The sequence below is a fragment of the Neodiprion fabricii genome, chromosome 3 (genome assembly GCF_021155785.1).
Source record: "Neodiprion fabricii isolate iyNeoFabr1 chromosome 3, iyNeoFabr1.1, whole genome shotgun sequence".
NCBI lineage: Eukaryota > Metazoa > Arthropoda > Insecta > Hymenoptera > Diprionidae > Neodiprion > Neodiprion fabricii.
Genome location: NC_060241.1, coordinates 32,980,809 through 32,994,416, shown reverse-complemented (window position 1 = coordinate 32,994,416; position 13,608 = coordinate 32,980,809). Strand labels below are relative to the sequence as shown.

At 35.3% G+C, this 13,608-nt stretch overlaps 2 protein-coding genes and 1 long non-coding RNA gene across 4 annotated transcripts; 1 reads left to right on the top strand and 2 right to left on the bottom strand.

Annotated features, from left to right (window-relative positions):
- Positions 1 to 2,748: 2,748 nt before the first annotated feature.
- On the top strand, positions 2,749 to 7,977 carry LOC124178013. The gene is made up of 5 exons (XM_046561054.1): positions 2,749 to 3,990; positions 4,194 to 4,361; positions 4,442 to 4,618; positions 4,757 to 5,113; positions 5,381 to 7,977. The coding sequence occupies exons 1-5, from the start codon at positions 2,749 to 2,751 to the stop codon at positions 5,732 to 5,734; spliced, it is 2,298 nt and encodes a 765-aa protein (XP_046417010.1). The 3' UTR covers positions 5,735 to 7,977.
- Positions 3,108 to 4,794, bottom strand: LOC124178020. Its single transcript, XR_006869710.1, has 4 exons — positions 4,603 to 4,794; positions 4,395 to 4,487; positions 3,703 to 4,296; positions 3,108 to 3,244 (listed from the first exon to the last, which is right to left on the bottom strand). It is a non-coding gene; the product is annotated as an uncharacterized LOC124178020 (long non-coding RNA).
- On the bottom strand, positions 7,246 to 13,207 carry LOC124178017 (14-3-3 protein epsilon). Of its 2 annotated transcripts, XM_046561081.1 has the most exons (5): positions 13,016 to 13,207; positions 9,809 to 10,115; positions 9,381 to 9,724; positions 9,153 to 9,261; positions 7,246 to 8,950 (listed from the first exon to the last, which is right to left on the bottom strand). In XM_046561081.1, the coding sequence occupies exons 1-4, from the start codon at positions 13,077 to 13,079 to the stop codon at positions 9,191 to 9,193; spliced, it is 786 nt and encodes a 261-aa protein (XP_046417037.1). In that variant the 5' UTR covers positions 13,080 to 13,207; the 3' UTR covers positions 7,246 to 8,950; positions 9,153 to 9,190. The 2 variants fall into 2 exon arrangements, with proteins under 2 accessions (XP_046417037.1, XP_046417038.1); XM_046561082.1 differs by lacking the exon at positions 9,153 to 9,261 and having other exon boundaries at positions 13,016 to 13,205.
- Between the last annotated feature and the right edge of the window lie 401 nt (positions 13,208 to 13,608).

The window sequence follows — 13,608 nt, the reverse complement described above, 5'->3', positions numbered from 1 at the left end:
AAACACTAAGGGGTTAGCCTTACTTTTTTTCAGGGCAAAAAATTTTTGGTCTGAGATTCGATTTGAATGACCCTTCCCTGATTAATCGGACCCCTAGGAACTCAGAAAATGCAGCGAAAAGAGCGTCGGATCAACAGGAGAGAAATTATAAAGCAAAAAGCACCTGCTGAAATAAGTCGAAAACACAGGTCTTGTTTTTTGGCCGTAACTTTTGATGGGTTGATCGCAGCGTATTGGGACTCCGCCCAATCGATTTCTCTCGCAAAATTACGTCGGTATGGTGCGTGAACGAATTTATTCCGGCACTTTTCAAAATCGCCAAAATTTTCGCCAAAAATGCAAAGGGGTTAGCTTCACTTTTTCTCCATTTTTGGAGTCGAAAATTTGCCGAAATTTTGAACGGATAGAAAAAAACTGACGAGGTCTACCTTCCTTTATTTCGAACGGATAATTTTTCGTCATAGAATCAATTTGAACGACCCCTTTCCAGACTTATTGGAACTCTATTATTACAAAAAGGTATTTGGAGCGTCGTGGGACCAATATATGAGAAGATGCGGAAAAATTACAGAGAAATTCCAGTAGGTGTTATTCAATTTATTCAACGTTACGTATAATAGTAATACAAGATTACACATCTCGAATCCTGCAGAGGTGCATTGTAGCTTCTAGCATTGTAGGTAGTCAGACTGGAACCCAAACTGCGCTTACAAACAACATCAATAACTATTTTATACAACATTGTTCATATTCTGCTGAATGCAATATATATTGCAGTATCTATTCCATATAGAAATAACATACTAATTATATCAATGAGAATATTATTATAATAATTATTGGTATAAAATCATTAGTATAATGTACTAGTATAACATAATAAATTTATAGTAGTTGGAAACTTGGTAAAGTAGTATACACTGACACCTGAACACTTGTACTACGTTGAATAAACTGGAACTTGAACTTTGTCCCTACGAGTTCGTGATTTTTCTTTCCCACCCCGTTAAAAATCCAGTGCAAATTTGATGTTTTTCAGCCGTAAGTTTTGATTCGTTGCAAAATTATGTTGATACTGGGTGTGAATAAATCTATATCAGCATGTCCAGCCAAATCAATTTTATACAACATTGTTCATATTCTGCTGAACGCAATATATATTGCAGTATCTATTCCATATAGAAATAACATACTAATTATATCAATGAGAATATTATTATAATAATTATTGGTATAAAATCATTAGTATAATGTACTAGTATAACATAATAAATTTATAGTAGTTGGAAACTTGGTAAAGTAGTATACACTGACACCTGAACACTTGTACTACGTTGAATAAACTGGAACTTGAACTTTGTCCCTACGAGTTTTTCAACCACCTCCAACAACCACCGATAAGCACCTCGGATTATACCTTGATGCATAATCGTTCTATGCATACGAAAATTCAAAATCGAGAGAGCAAATGAAAAGTTGTTGCAATAATTATGAATATCAATGTTATGGAATACATCGAGCGGTCGTCGAATAGAATCCTATTTCGAAACGAATAATTATTCTGTTTTCATATTATTCCTGAAGATTGTAGATAATCTAGTTTGTCTCTTGAAAAATTATAAAATTTATTGTATGAGTCAGGTATTAATCGTAAATGGATCATATATATTAATATCGTACATTATTTATAATCTATGTTTACATTCTTCTCTCGGGTACTTATGCTTTAATTAAATCACTGTTTTGCTACGAATTTTGGAAGAAATTAATACTCTTATTAATTTCTTGTATCGCCGACAAGTCTGTAACTAGACACAGGCTAAGCACTGGCGTGGGCTTACCATTGCGATAACTGTTACTCGGAAGGTGAATGCAGCCAGCCTCATGTCGAAATCGGTAACTCTCTCATGTTCTGCAATAAGTTCTCAACTTTACAGTTCGAACAACTCAAGGGGCGCAAGCGCACGTCGATTTTCGATTGTCACACCAAAGCCCATTAGAGCAACTGTATATTCTTCAGTCAACGGTACGGCTTTCAAATAATAGTTTTGAAACCCAATCCGTTGCACGCGCTATTATCGTGGTTGTGTGTACTAAAAAAAAGCTAGCAGAAATATTGTGAGTCAAGCAAACTTTGGGAATGTTTAGTTGTCTCTCCAATCCAATGTCAAAAGCATTCTGTCACCCAATCAGAGACACCTGTCATACAGACGTTCTCAAAATGTAAATAAACAGAATGTCTGAAGTAATAAAGTCGGTTAACATATTTCAAATTTGCATCGGTCGTGACAAAATACTGAACGAGTCAACCAGACTTTTCTGTGTAGCAAACTTTTTCTCATAAGTCTCCTGATTTAAAGCTCAAGGTAATTCATACCAAATACTTTTTAAACTACATGCCATACTATTGTATAAACTGGGGTTACGATTAGTCACACAAACTCACACTGGAAACTACAATTCATGCTTAGGTACACGTCAACTCATAATTAAATATTTATTCCTATAGCACAATAAGATCTTCGTAATTAGTGATATCTTTACAATGAATTATGATGTTCAAATTATCGCATTAGAAGTTAGAAGTTAAAAAAATTTAAACTATCACCTTAGAAAAATAAACCACACTATCCTTATTTTGAAACTTTTGCATCTTTCGGTTATTTGAAGCGTCACTATTTTTTAGTGACAATTCCTGGAAAATTGGATCCATTCGCTTTAAGAACAAACTATCGACAAGCCGCAAAAATGACGAGGCGTAAGAACCACCGTCGAGCTCGCCAAAAGCAAATTCTCCAAGATTCTTGTCTTACACTGGATAAATCAAATGAAAATATTGAAATTGACTATCTTGACCAAAGTTTGGGAGTAGATCATGATACACCAGATCCAAATCTAAGGACTCCTGAAGCGGTGATGTGTAATTCCCAAAATTCGACTGACCCGTTGCATTTTAAGGATCTGAGTCCAAAGTTAATTGGAAAAATTTCAAGATCCAAATTTGACCTTGAAATACCAGATTGTGACACCAGACAAATATTGAACATGGAATCCATCAGAAAGCTCGACATAAGCTTCAAAAATGTGATATCAGAGACGCAACGTTGTGACGATACTTCCTCCATGTTGAAGGATATTCAAGTTGAACATAGTCATACCAATCTCGATAATTATCTAATGAATAAAACTGTATCTCTTGACTCTGCTGTGATAATCGAATTAGAAGCCGAAGGCGCAGCAAGGTCTGAAACGCATGACAACATTGTCAATAATACGCAAAAAAATAGCATAACTCTTACGACTTTTGATCAGCCTAAAAATAACGAAATTAACGAGACTAATGACCGCTTTAATTTCAATGATCTGAACAAACAAAGTAATTCTGATACATGTATCTTGGAAAAAAATAGCCCTTTGAGTTCAAAGAGTTGCCAAACGAATTCTTCAGTGAATAGATGTTTTAGATTTGAATGTAACCAAGGGGGGGAATATTCAGAAGCTGATAAAATGTTGCTGAAAGTAGATGAGAATTGGTACAGAAAGAAACAAATATTTCCAAGCATGGAACAATTAGACATTCTGCACACACAATCTGAACCTGGACCGTTGCCAACTAATTATATAAATGACAAAGCTAGTAACACAAACTTGTGTGACCAATTTAATTCACAGTCAACATATTATGACAATGGAGATACTTACTGCTGGTCAAATGCGGATGGAGATGACGCAATCAATTATTCGAGAAGTAGCTCACCGCCAGCCAAAAGGAGTCGAACAGCATTGCATTTTGAAAGTGAGAACAAGCCAAAAACATCTATAGCTCACCCCCCAAATTTAAAATTTCAAAGTAAACCGATTGCTACGGAGCAGGATGACAGTGAATATACTATAGCTCTGAAAAAATACTGCAGCAGTTCCTCGTGCTCACCAGCATCTGTTGACTTGCCAACAGTATCAGATTTGAATGCAAAAGTGTCTGCGTCAGAGGTAAAATATAATTATTCCTGTTTCAGTGTTGAACTGAATTTTAGCTGTATTAATTTTGACACTGTTTGGGAGCTCTAAGGCTCTCCAGGGCATCCAAAGTTAAAATTTTGATCATCATAACGGTGGTACGACGAGAAAGTGCTCTCATAATCTGCCGACTGACAAAATGAATTAGCTATTTAATTTTTGAACCTTTCTCATAGATAGAATCCCAGGAGCTCCATTATGCCAAACCACATCCAGACTGTAAGTACTGCCTTCGAATAGCACAACCTCCGGCAGTGCAAATAAGAGCTGTAATAGTACCTTTGACCAAAATTACAGAGTTTTGTATATGGATTACAAAAAAATTTGTTGAATTACTTAGAAAGGTAAGCATAATATATGTAAGCCATGTTACATACGACTTTAAGTCTTCTAAGATGGTAACTTAGCTGCTTCTTTCCTGAAGGGATGGGTATGGCTCCAAAGTATAGCTGCAACCAATGTACGAAAACCTGAAAGAAATGACTCGGATGAAATAGTTGACAAGTTGACTCAATTAGTCACGACGATAAGATGTGAACACGAACAATCAATATCAATGTTAAGTGAAAAAGTAACGCAACTTACAGCAGAGCTGAATCAGGTATTTTGATTTCATTGAAAAATTGACAACTTCACTTCGCCAACATTACATACTAATTATAAATTTAAATTTTATCTACAAGAAATTCTCATCACTACATTGAAACTTGACACTCTAAATAAATAAATGTTGTTATAGGTTCGAATGCAAAGTGAAGTGGCATTCTCAGTCTTGACCACAGAAGTTACTGGCATGCGCGAAACCAATATTAATCTTGTGCAAAACAACACGATTTTATCAGATCAATTAAAGTCAATAAACAGTACGTTGGAGTGTACACATGTGAAATCATCCTTACCACCACCGCCACCTCCGCCACCTCCACCACCTCCACCACCACCATTACAGCCAATAATACCCACGACACCAAAGAGTAGCAGGAGACTCAAAACACCCACTAGAAAGTGTTCTACTCCATTACATCAGAGCAGACCAGCTATTACAGTAGAAGATTTGTTGAAAGTTACTTTGAAAAAGGCAGCACCATCAGCCAAGGTAAGGTCTTAAATTGTGGGGCTATAAAAATGATATTTTTCGACAAGGCATAAAATTTATTTATTCTATACTTAGAATATCGCGAATGGTCAATGTATTTTCGTAAGTAATTTCGATTTCTGTATTTTGGTCCAATCTTTACAGCTGACTCTAATCAAGATATTTCCAAAGAAGTCATCAATCATCAATTAGATTTACCAATGAAACATGCTATATAATACAAAACCTTCCATCGAATTGAAAAAAATCATGAACATTCACTTCCAGGAAAACAAATTACACAAACCTGTACACCCTCGTGGTCCAGCAGTCTCGCTGGACATGCTACGTAGTGTGAAACTAAGATCGGCAAGACGTAGATCAATTGACAGGAGTTCAAAATCACCAAGAAGTACATCACTGTCAACGAGAGCACGTTCTCTCACACCTATCAGTTTGTCTCCGATTATGGCAGGGATAGAAAGTCCATTGGGTAGAATCCTTCGACAGGTGGACATCAATAAACGAGGACCAAAGCGGGCTTTATCCAATTCAATGTACAGTGATGTGGAATTGTCCAAGAACAGTCCCCGCAATCTCAGCATAGTAAAACACAGTAAGTCTGACTCATTGATGATATAATGCCATACAATTTTTTGATCATATTATGACTGTGAACATATGAAATTAGTAGACTAAAATATAAATGCTCAAGTGAATCACACTTGAGAGACCAGTGACCTGATCTAGTTTACCAGAATTAAGAGTACAGCAAATTTTACTGAAAGATATTGTGAGAAGATTATTATACATGTATAAAGAAAAAAAATAATTCAAAATTTTTTTGGATGAACAAATAACGAATTTTACGAAACATAAGTAAGCAAATATGATTTATATGAGATGTTCGAAAACATTTTTCAGATATTAACTCATGTATAAAATTAGAAGATTAGAATTAGCGACCTGGTCTGGTTTACCAGTACTAAGTGTACAGAAAATTTTTTATTTCATGACAACGGCTCATGCCAAGTTTGTTACTGAAAAATATTGTGAGAAGATATTTATAAAGAAAAAATTATTTATGTGTAATCAAGATACTAGCAAGATGATTCGAAAATTTTTCGGAAGAACAAATAACGAATTTGACGAAACTTAAGTAAATAAATAATAATCGAAACATGGTGTTACAGAAAAAATGGAGACATTAACCCGTGTATAAAATTAGAAGTTATTCTGTAATTTACTTAACTTGTGAAGTATGTGTACTTATTTGAATTCCGTGGAAGATATTTAATTGTATTAGATATCAAATTTTGTATATATTTATATTAAACTGAAATAAGTTACCTCCTTTCGTTTTATAAACAAGAAAGGGCGTTTCTTCTTTTTGTGTCAATCAGAATCAACAATGCAGAATCACTTATATTATACAAGTAGACTGTTGAGTTTTAGAAAATTTAAATAATCTGTGATAATGATACCACTGAAACCCGAGACACATTCGTTTAGTATCAGATGTGAATTTGTATGTCCTTTTATCATGTAATTGCAGATAAACATCCTCGAATAAATGATGTGATAATAGCACGAATGATATTTCAGTCATGTTGATTATATCAAAATATAATGTGACAGTTATAAATACTTCAACTTCAGATTATGTCTACTTTTAATATTTCGATACACAATACAATGAGTGAGTTGGATAAAAACAAGAGGGAAAAATATCTCCATATTATATTAGGTGAATCAAAATTCCAGACACCTAAACTTACTTCATCACCTTGGAATTTCTGCGTTTGAACATCTTGAAATTAGCAAAATACATAACAACGGACGATAGTAATGAAAAACAAAAAGATAATGAGCATTTAATTACTACTAGTTTGATTCAATTCCAACTTAATTCTCTGTCACCTACACATATACAGTTATAGATATGTCCATGGTCTAAATTGAATTTGGTTAATATGATTGGGCTGTTACTGATACATCATAAAAGTACCTGTATATGACACAAACACCTTTGATTTCAGCAGAGATAGCAAATAGTTTCAATTAAGATTAAATCATTAGTTGCGAACCTCAGTACTTCGCAAGTCTACAGTATTGAATTATTTCCATCGAAATTCAATTAACAAGCCACAAAATAGACAGTAATAATGACTTTATTTTCAGTTTTCATGTGTGGCTTTACAGGAAAAGTCGTAATTGGTGTATTGTATTAATTTCCTAATACAGAGTGAACGCATGCGAATTCCAAAATATGATTTACTGATTCTAAGTGTTTATCGAATTGCGTGTGTGTGTTGCCTACATTGTCAGCATTGGCATTTGTCTTATTTTCACGTTATTTTTTTAAATGTCTTGTTTTTAGATTCAATAATTAAATACCCCGTGGTATTTCCATAATTTTACAGTATATAACGTTTCACTATTGCAAAAGTTAATCTTAATTACTTCAATCGGCTCCTTGTACAATTAAAATTATTATTAATATACTTACTTATGGTATTATCAATATTATTTAATGTTATTCTTTGTAATATATTTATAATATAATTAAGAATTAATATTACTGCTATAATACTTAAATGTAGGGGCACGCCACACACCAATTTCCACAAATTGTTTCTCTTTCAATTTTATTTTATTGTTTCTTTTAAGCATGCCCGGTGTCCGTCTTGCAAGCGTACGCTCAATTCAAACTCTTACAGATTTTACGTAAGTAAAAGTATATGAGGAACAAGAGATATTGTGGTACTCTCCATGACATTTTATGATCAACGAATGCAATACAATGAAAAGTTTACCATCAGATGTTTCATGCAGGATTACCAGACATCAGCTTCTTCACAGAAATACCTGATATTTACGTAAAATCTCCAGAAAAAGTATTAAGCTACGTGGATAAGACGAAGAGAAAGAACAAAAAAAAGGGATGCGAATAAAAAGAGAGCTATTAGTTTCTCAATTTACGAATTGATTTTGAAGATTCACAACTTGATAAGTTTGATTATTAATTTACGTTGATGTACATGAATGTAGGTGATGATGGATAAAATAATTTATTTCAATGCGCCACATAGATACACGTAATGTTATGATTATAAAAAAAAAGAAGGAAAAATGAAAAATTTTGCATTAGTAGCAAAGTGTTCGTATTTTTAATGTCTCAGCACGTATCAATAGCATAAGAATGTTTGTAAAAAAAAAAATGGTAATAACAATTTTTTTTCTTACACGGAGTAAATGTTAATGTTTATGTTTTTTTCTAACCTCTTCTCATGATCCACGTTAATGATAGTTCAACTACATTTTTTTAAAAGATTACATAATTATTGATTATCAATTAGGGTCTCGGCGCATTGGCATTCAAGAATTTGGATCCAAGCGTACGCAATGTAGAAAACTACATACAGCAAATTGGTCCCCAGGACAACAGTGTAAGCTACACTCAGCCAGGAACTAATATTGCAACAGGCAGCGGATTTTCACTTTGTTAAATGCTTGTAATCTCACTAATACGCAGGATGCTTCTCTTATACTTTTTCTGCGTGCTCCATAACTCAACAACATGTGATTGGATGATTTTGGAGTGAACGCATGTGTGTTTTACCACACGTACGACCACATGATAGCTAAAGAGCTTCCCTCCCCACCCTGAACTCCCACCCGCTGTATGTTTTTTTTGTTTTTTTTTTGTTTTTGTTTTTTTTTTTTTTTTTGCTTAAGAATTATTAACAGTTTTTTTCTTTCTTTCATTTGTATGCGCGAATGACACTCACTGCAACTTAAGTTACGACACGTCCTGGTCTTCCACATCATGCAGCTGCTCTTTCTGGTCGCCTTCGCCTATTACAAAAAGCAGCTCAATTTTATCTTTGAAAACTTAAGTAGTAATACAAGAAAATACAAATTTTTTATCAATGATAATTTTACCTAAAAACTACAGAGAAAATTATCTTATTGAAAATCTCATAATTTGATTGTTCGATTCAATTAACAGGTGTTCTTGGTTTAAATTGACCTTGATCAGTAAGGAGACATTTCTAACCTGATGATGGTATAAGGAGGGAGAGTTGGACAGTGTTCTTAAGGATGGGAATCACTTGTAATGGGTATAGCACCATCTCCTTGAACAGTTGGCTGCTCTACTTCAGATTCTAGATTGAAAATGTCCCATCTAAGACTAATTCTTTTTATATTTTTCACGAATTTTCAAGATTTAGAATATCATTTCATAAATCCTTATTGAGTCAATAGAACAATAACTATGACTTACCGTCTGCCTGCATATCCGAGGTCCATAAGGTGAGGTTGTCCCTGAGGAGTTGCATAATGAGAGTTGAGTCCTTGTAGCTCTCTTCTGAAAGGGTGTCCAGTTCAGCAATAGCATCGTCAAAGGCAGCCTTTGCAAGGCGACACGCTCTATCGGGACTGTTTAAAATCTCATAGTAAAACACGGAAAAGTTAAGAGCCAGTCCAAGGCGAATAGGATGAGTAGGTGGTAATTCTGTCATTGCGATGTCGCTCGCCGCCTTGTATGCAACCAGTGAGTTCTCGGCCGCCTCCTTCCTGTCGTTACCAATTGCAAATTCTGCAAGGTAACGGTGGTAATCACCCTTCCTGTAACCGAATCAATGTTTCTCAGTAAAAATGTCATATGGAAAATGAGGTAATGATAAAACAGAATAAAGTTACAGTCCTTACATTTTGTAATAGAAGACTTTAGACTCGCCGGTTGACGCGCAGGGGATAAGATGTTTGTCCAAGACATTGAGTATGTCGGCACAAATGTCTCTGAGTTCTTTTTCAACTTGCGAACGATATTGGCGAATCATCTCCAGTTTTTCCTCAGCCCCTTTGTTCTCTTCTTTTTGCTCGATACTAGAGATTATCCGCCATGAGGCTCTTCTCGCACCAATCACATTTTTGTACGCGACAGACAACAAGTTCCTCTCTTCGACGGTAAGCTCCACATTGAGGGATGCTACCTTTTTCATCGCCTCGACCATCTCTGCAATACAAATATTATGACTAAAGTTCAAACGTTTGTCAAATTTATGACACATGATACAATTAACTAACATAGGATTACAAATGCCAGGATGCAGTTTTGCTTTACGGAACATCTTTCTCAAGACAAGAGCAATAATTTTTTCACACACTTCTGTTTTTAGCTGATGAAAGATGTGTAAGAACGAAAATGAAGACTTGATGAAGAGGACAAACAAAGTTCATTTATCTCGTGTTTTCTTATTTTTATCTAAGTCAAGAACTTATTAGGTGTCACTAAGGGGTCAAATATAGTAAGTTAATTGGTAGCTATTACTGTCAAAATTAGTATTTTTTCAGAGCTAACGAATAAAAAAAAAAACACTTACAAAGTTACATGCATATAAATAAAATTCTGAGGTATTTCTGATTCATAAATCATTCATAGATTTCAGAGTACCATGTCAGTGGTTCCATGATTTTCGGAGATACTGGGAGTTTCTGAGGTAATTGTCAAATTTTATGATCCAGAGTTTGCAATCTACACCATTTTATTCACTATTTCATTATTTACATAGAATCACTGTGATATAATTTTCGAACTCCGGTTGCTCCAGCTGGCATTTCATTAAATAACATATAAACCAGAGGTCCAGTACTTGGTTTGTAAATCATGTATTGAATAATTCAAATTTCTTGATAAAAACTTCTCTACTTTATGTAAAAGAATTGCAAGAAAAAATTAGCAAAAGGAAATAAAGCATTGTTTCACCTTTCTTAACAAGAAAATTCCTGCAACAATTCGAAATACCTATAATACAACAGCAAAATTCGTCTCAATGACCTTTAAAATTATTCTGTTAAAAAGATCAAAATCAAGATCCGTTTTCTCATAATTGTTAGGTCATTGGAGATGACACGGACAAATATGCGTATAAAGCATTTTTTACTGGAAAATTTAAAGTGTCATATAAGATTTTTCAAAGTTATCCTTAAAAGTAAAGACGAAAGTGGAAAATTAGACATCTTAAAATCTAATATGTGTTGACATCTTAAACGAAGAATAATGAAACTTAACACTATAGCAATGTAACAACTACCATTAATGTAAAAGTTTTACAGTTGTTTCTTAAAGCCAAATAACGGAACAGAATAGCAATCCTTTGCCTTTAAATGAAGTTTAAAGTCTCTTGCAGCGAATGAGAAACAGTAGCAAATGGACCTGCAGATAAGTCCTTGAGAGTTCTTCAACCAAAGTAGCAATTTGAAAAATGGAGATATTATCGTTATGCAACAAGAACTTAACGAGGATTAAAAAAGGGTGAAACTCCTTCGAGCAATCATTACGATAAATCAATATTAAAATTGTGTAAGCTAATCAGCTGTAATTAAATGCATATATAAAACAATCAAAACGAATAATTCTCTAAAATGCATAAAATACATGATTGATGTAGCATAGTAATTCCTTTTATTCAATGAATTGATAAGACCAGAGAGTTAACACGAATAAAGTACATGGGCTAGAGAGTGTACAGGGACACAGGATAGCAGGCACAGATCAATACTTTCCTTCAGCTACGACCTCCCTTGCTTCACTCATCCCCTTGCCTGGTTCTCCCTCTGCCTGCTTGCTCTTACTACCCTCAAAATTAACCCCTCCACTGATACCTTTTTTGACTGAGATCTTCTTGATAAATATTTTATCTATTCAAATATTTGCCTAGTCATTAATAGGTTCATGCTGTGATTGGCATCCAATCAAGATTAGATTAATAATTTTACCTAAAAATAATGTACTTATATATTTTTTCCAAAATCACAGCACGTATATTTGTGAAGAAGATTAGTGATATCATGAAATATCGTTTGGATCTGAATGAACATCTAAGTGATTTGCCATCACAGATAAACTGTTGCAACATTTTAATGGGTTTTAGCTCCGTAGTAAGGCGGATTTTCAATTATCTCTTCTGTTCGTTCACGTAGCTCTTAACAGATAATATACAGCTCATGAGGTAATGCATGTTCCTGTCAAACAGTGAAGACGACATTGCGTATACGCAATTGTTCTCAATGGTAAAAGAAATCGGGAAAAGTTGATGGTAGTGTTTTTTTCGTCGTTCCTTTTCAAGAATTCGTAAAACGGGACTTGTTCTTATTGTACTGTTACTTAAAACGCAATGTTGTAAATTGAAACAGCGATATCGCGTGTAAACGACTGCGCGAAGATGTAGAGCGTAATTTTTGAAGGCACCACAGACGGGAGGGGGGAAAAGTCCCCAAGCGAATAGCCATACTTTACTTTGGACGGGAATAAAGAAATGATGGAACTCTATAGGACGAGACGCGACATGGGGACAAGGTTGAAAAAAGAACCAATGAAGAAGAAGATAATCCCGATAAGTTTGAGGGATTTTATGCCTAGACACGAGTTGATAGATACGTGCGGTTAAAAGCTTTGCCTTCCCATGTCTATGCGTCACTCGAAATGCGGTTATCGCACGTTCGATTACACGCCTAGCAACGTTGTCCCGAGTCACTCGGCATGGATTATGATTAACGAGGCATAACCACGACGAACTCTAGAATTATTCATTGCTGTAATTAAAGTGCCGATCAAGAGTAGAGAAACGCGTAGGAAGCAAAAGGGAGGGTCACCTCGAGGGACCGGCATTGCGCGCGGTAGGCGAATTTGTCAGTTCTGACGTTTGAAGTTAGATTTTGACAGTTCTTTGGAAATAAGTGGCAAAAAAAAGTGTGCAAATACATGAGAGGACGCCCATCGTCTGTCAAGTATAACAACCGGAAAAATTGACCACGGAATAATTAGCTGTGGAAAGGTTTTTTCGTGAGGTCATCGACGAATTTCACCGAATTTCTGTTGGAAGCCGAAAGATTTCGTTAAAAATAACGACTCACCGTCATAGCGTTCTGCCTGCTCGGCCAGTTTTGCCTTGTAGACATTGTCCTCCCGCTCCGACATCCTGGATGCTAGCGGATTTCACGGGGTCGCTGAAAGGATTCGAGAATTCGCACTAGATACGTATCACCGAAAAACGGACACCTCCTCGGACGGCTGCTTACAAGCTCACTGACCAAGATGGCGGCGCCCGCCAACAATCGAAAGCAGTCCCATTGGCGTAGGTTCGAAGACTCATTGTGATTCGGCCGTGGAATGTATTACTACGCGTGACGTCACGTTAGTGCCGTACGACGATGAGTAGGTCCGCTTTCCAGGTAAATCCGCCGCTTTAAAATAACTTCAATCCCCCATCCACGATAAAGATTAGTGAATTTTTCTGCAATGATACGCACCGTTTAATACGAATGCGAATTTAACACTTGTAATTAGTAATCTTATTACGAACTGTCCGTCAGAAAGCGAATGCTGATTTTCACAAATAGCCAACAGAGTGATTTGAAATGTTAAAGCCCGGCGGGCTGTAAGGAAGTTTAAAAATACACATGAAAAAATACGCGTGTATTTTTACGTATGTATAAATGTACACCTG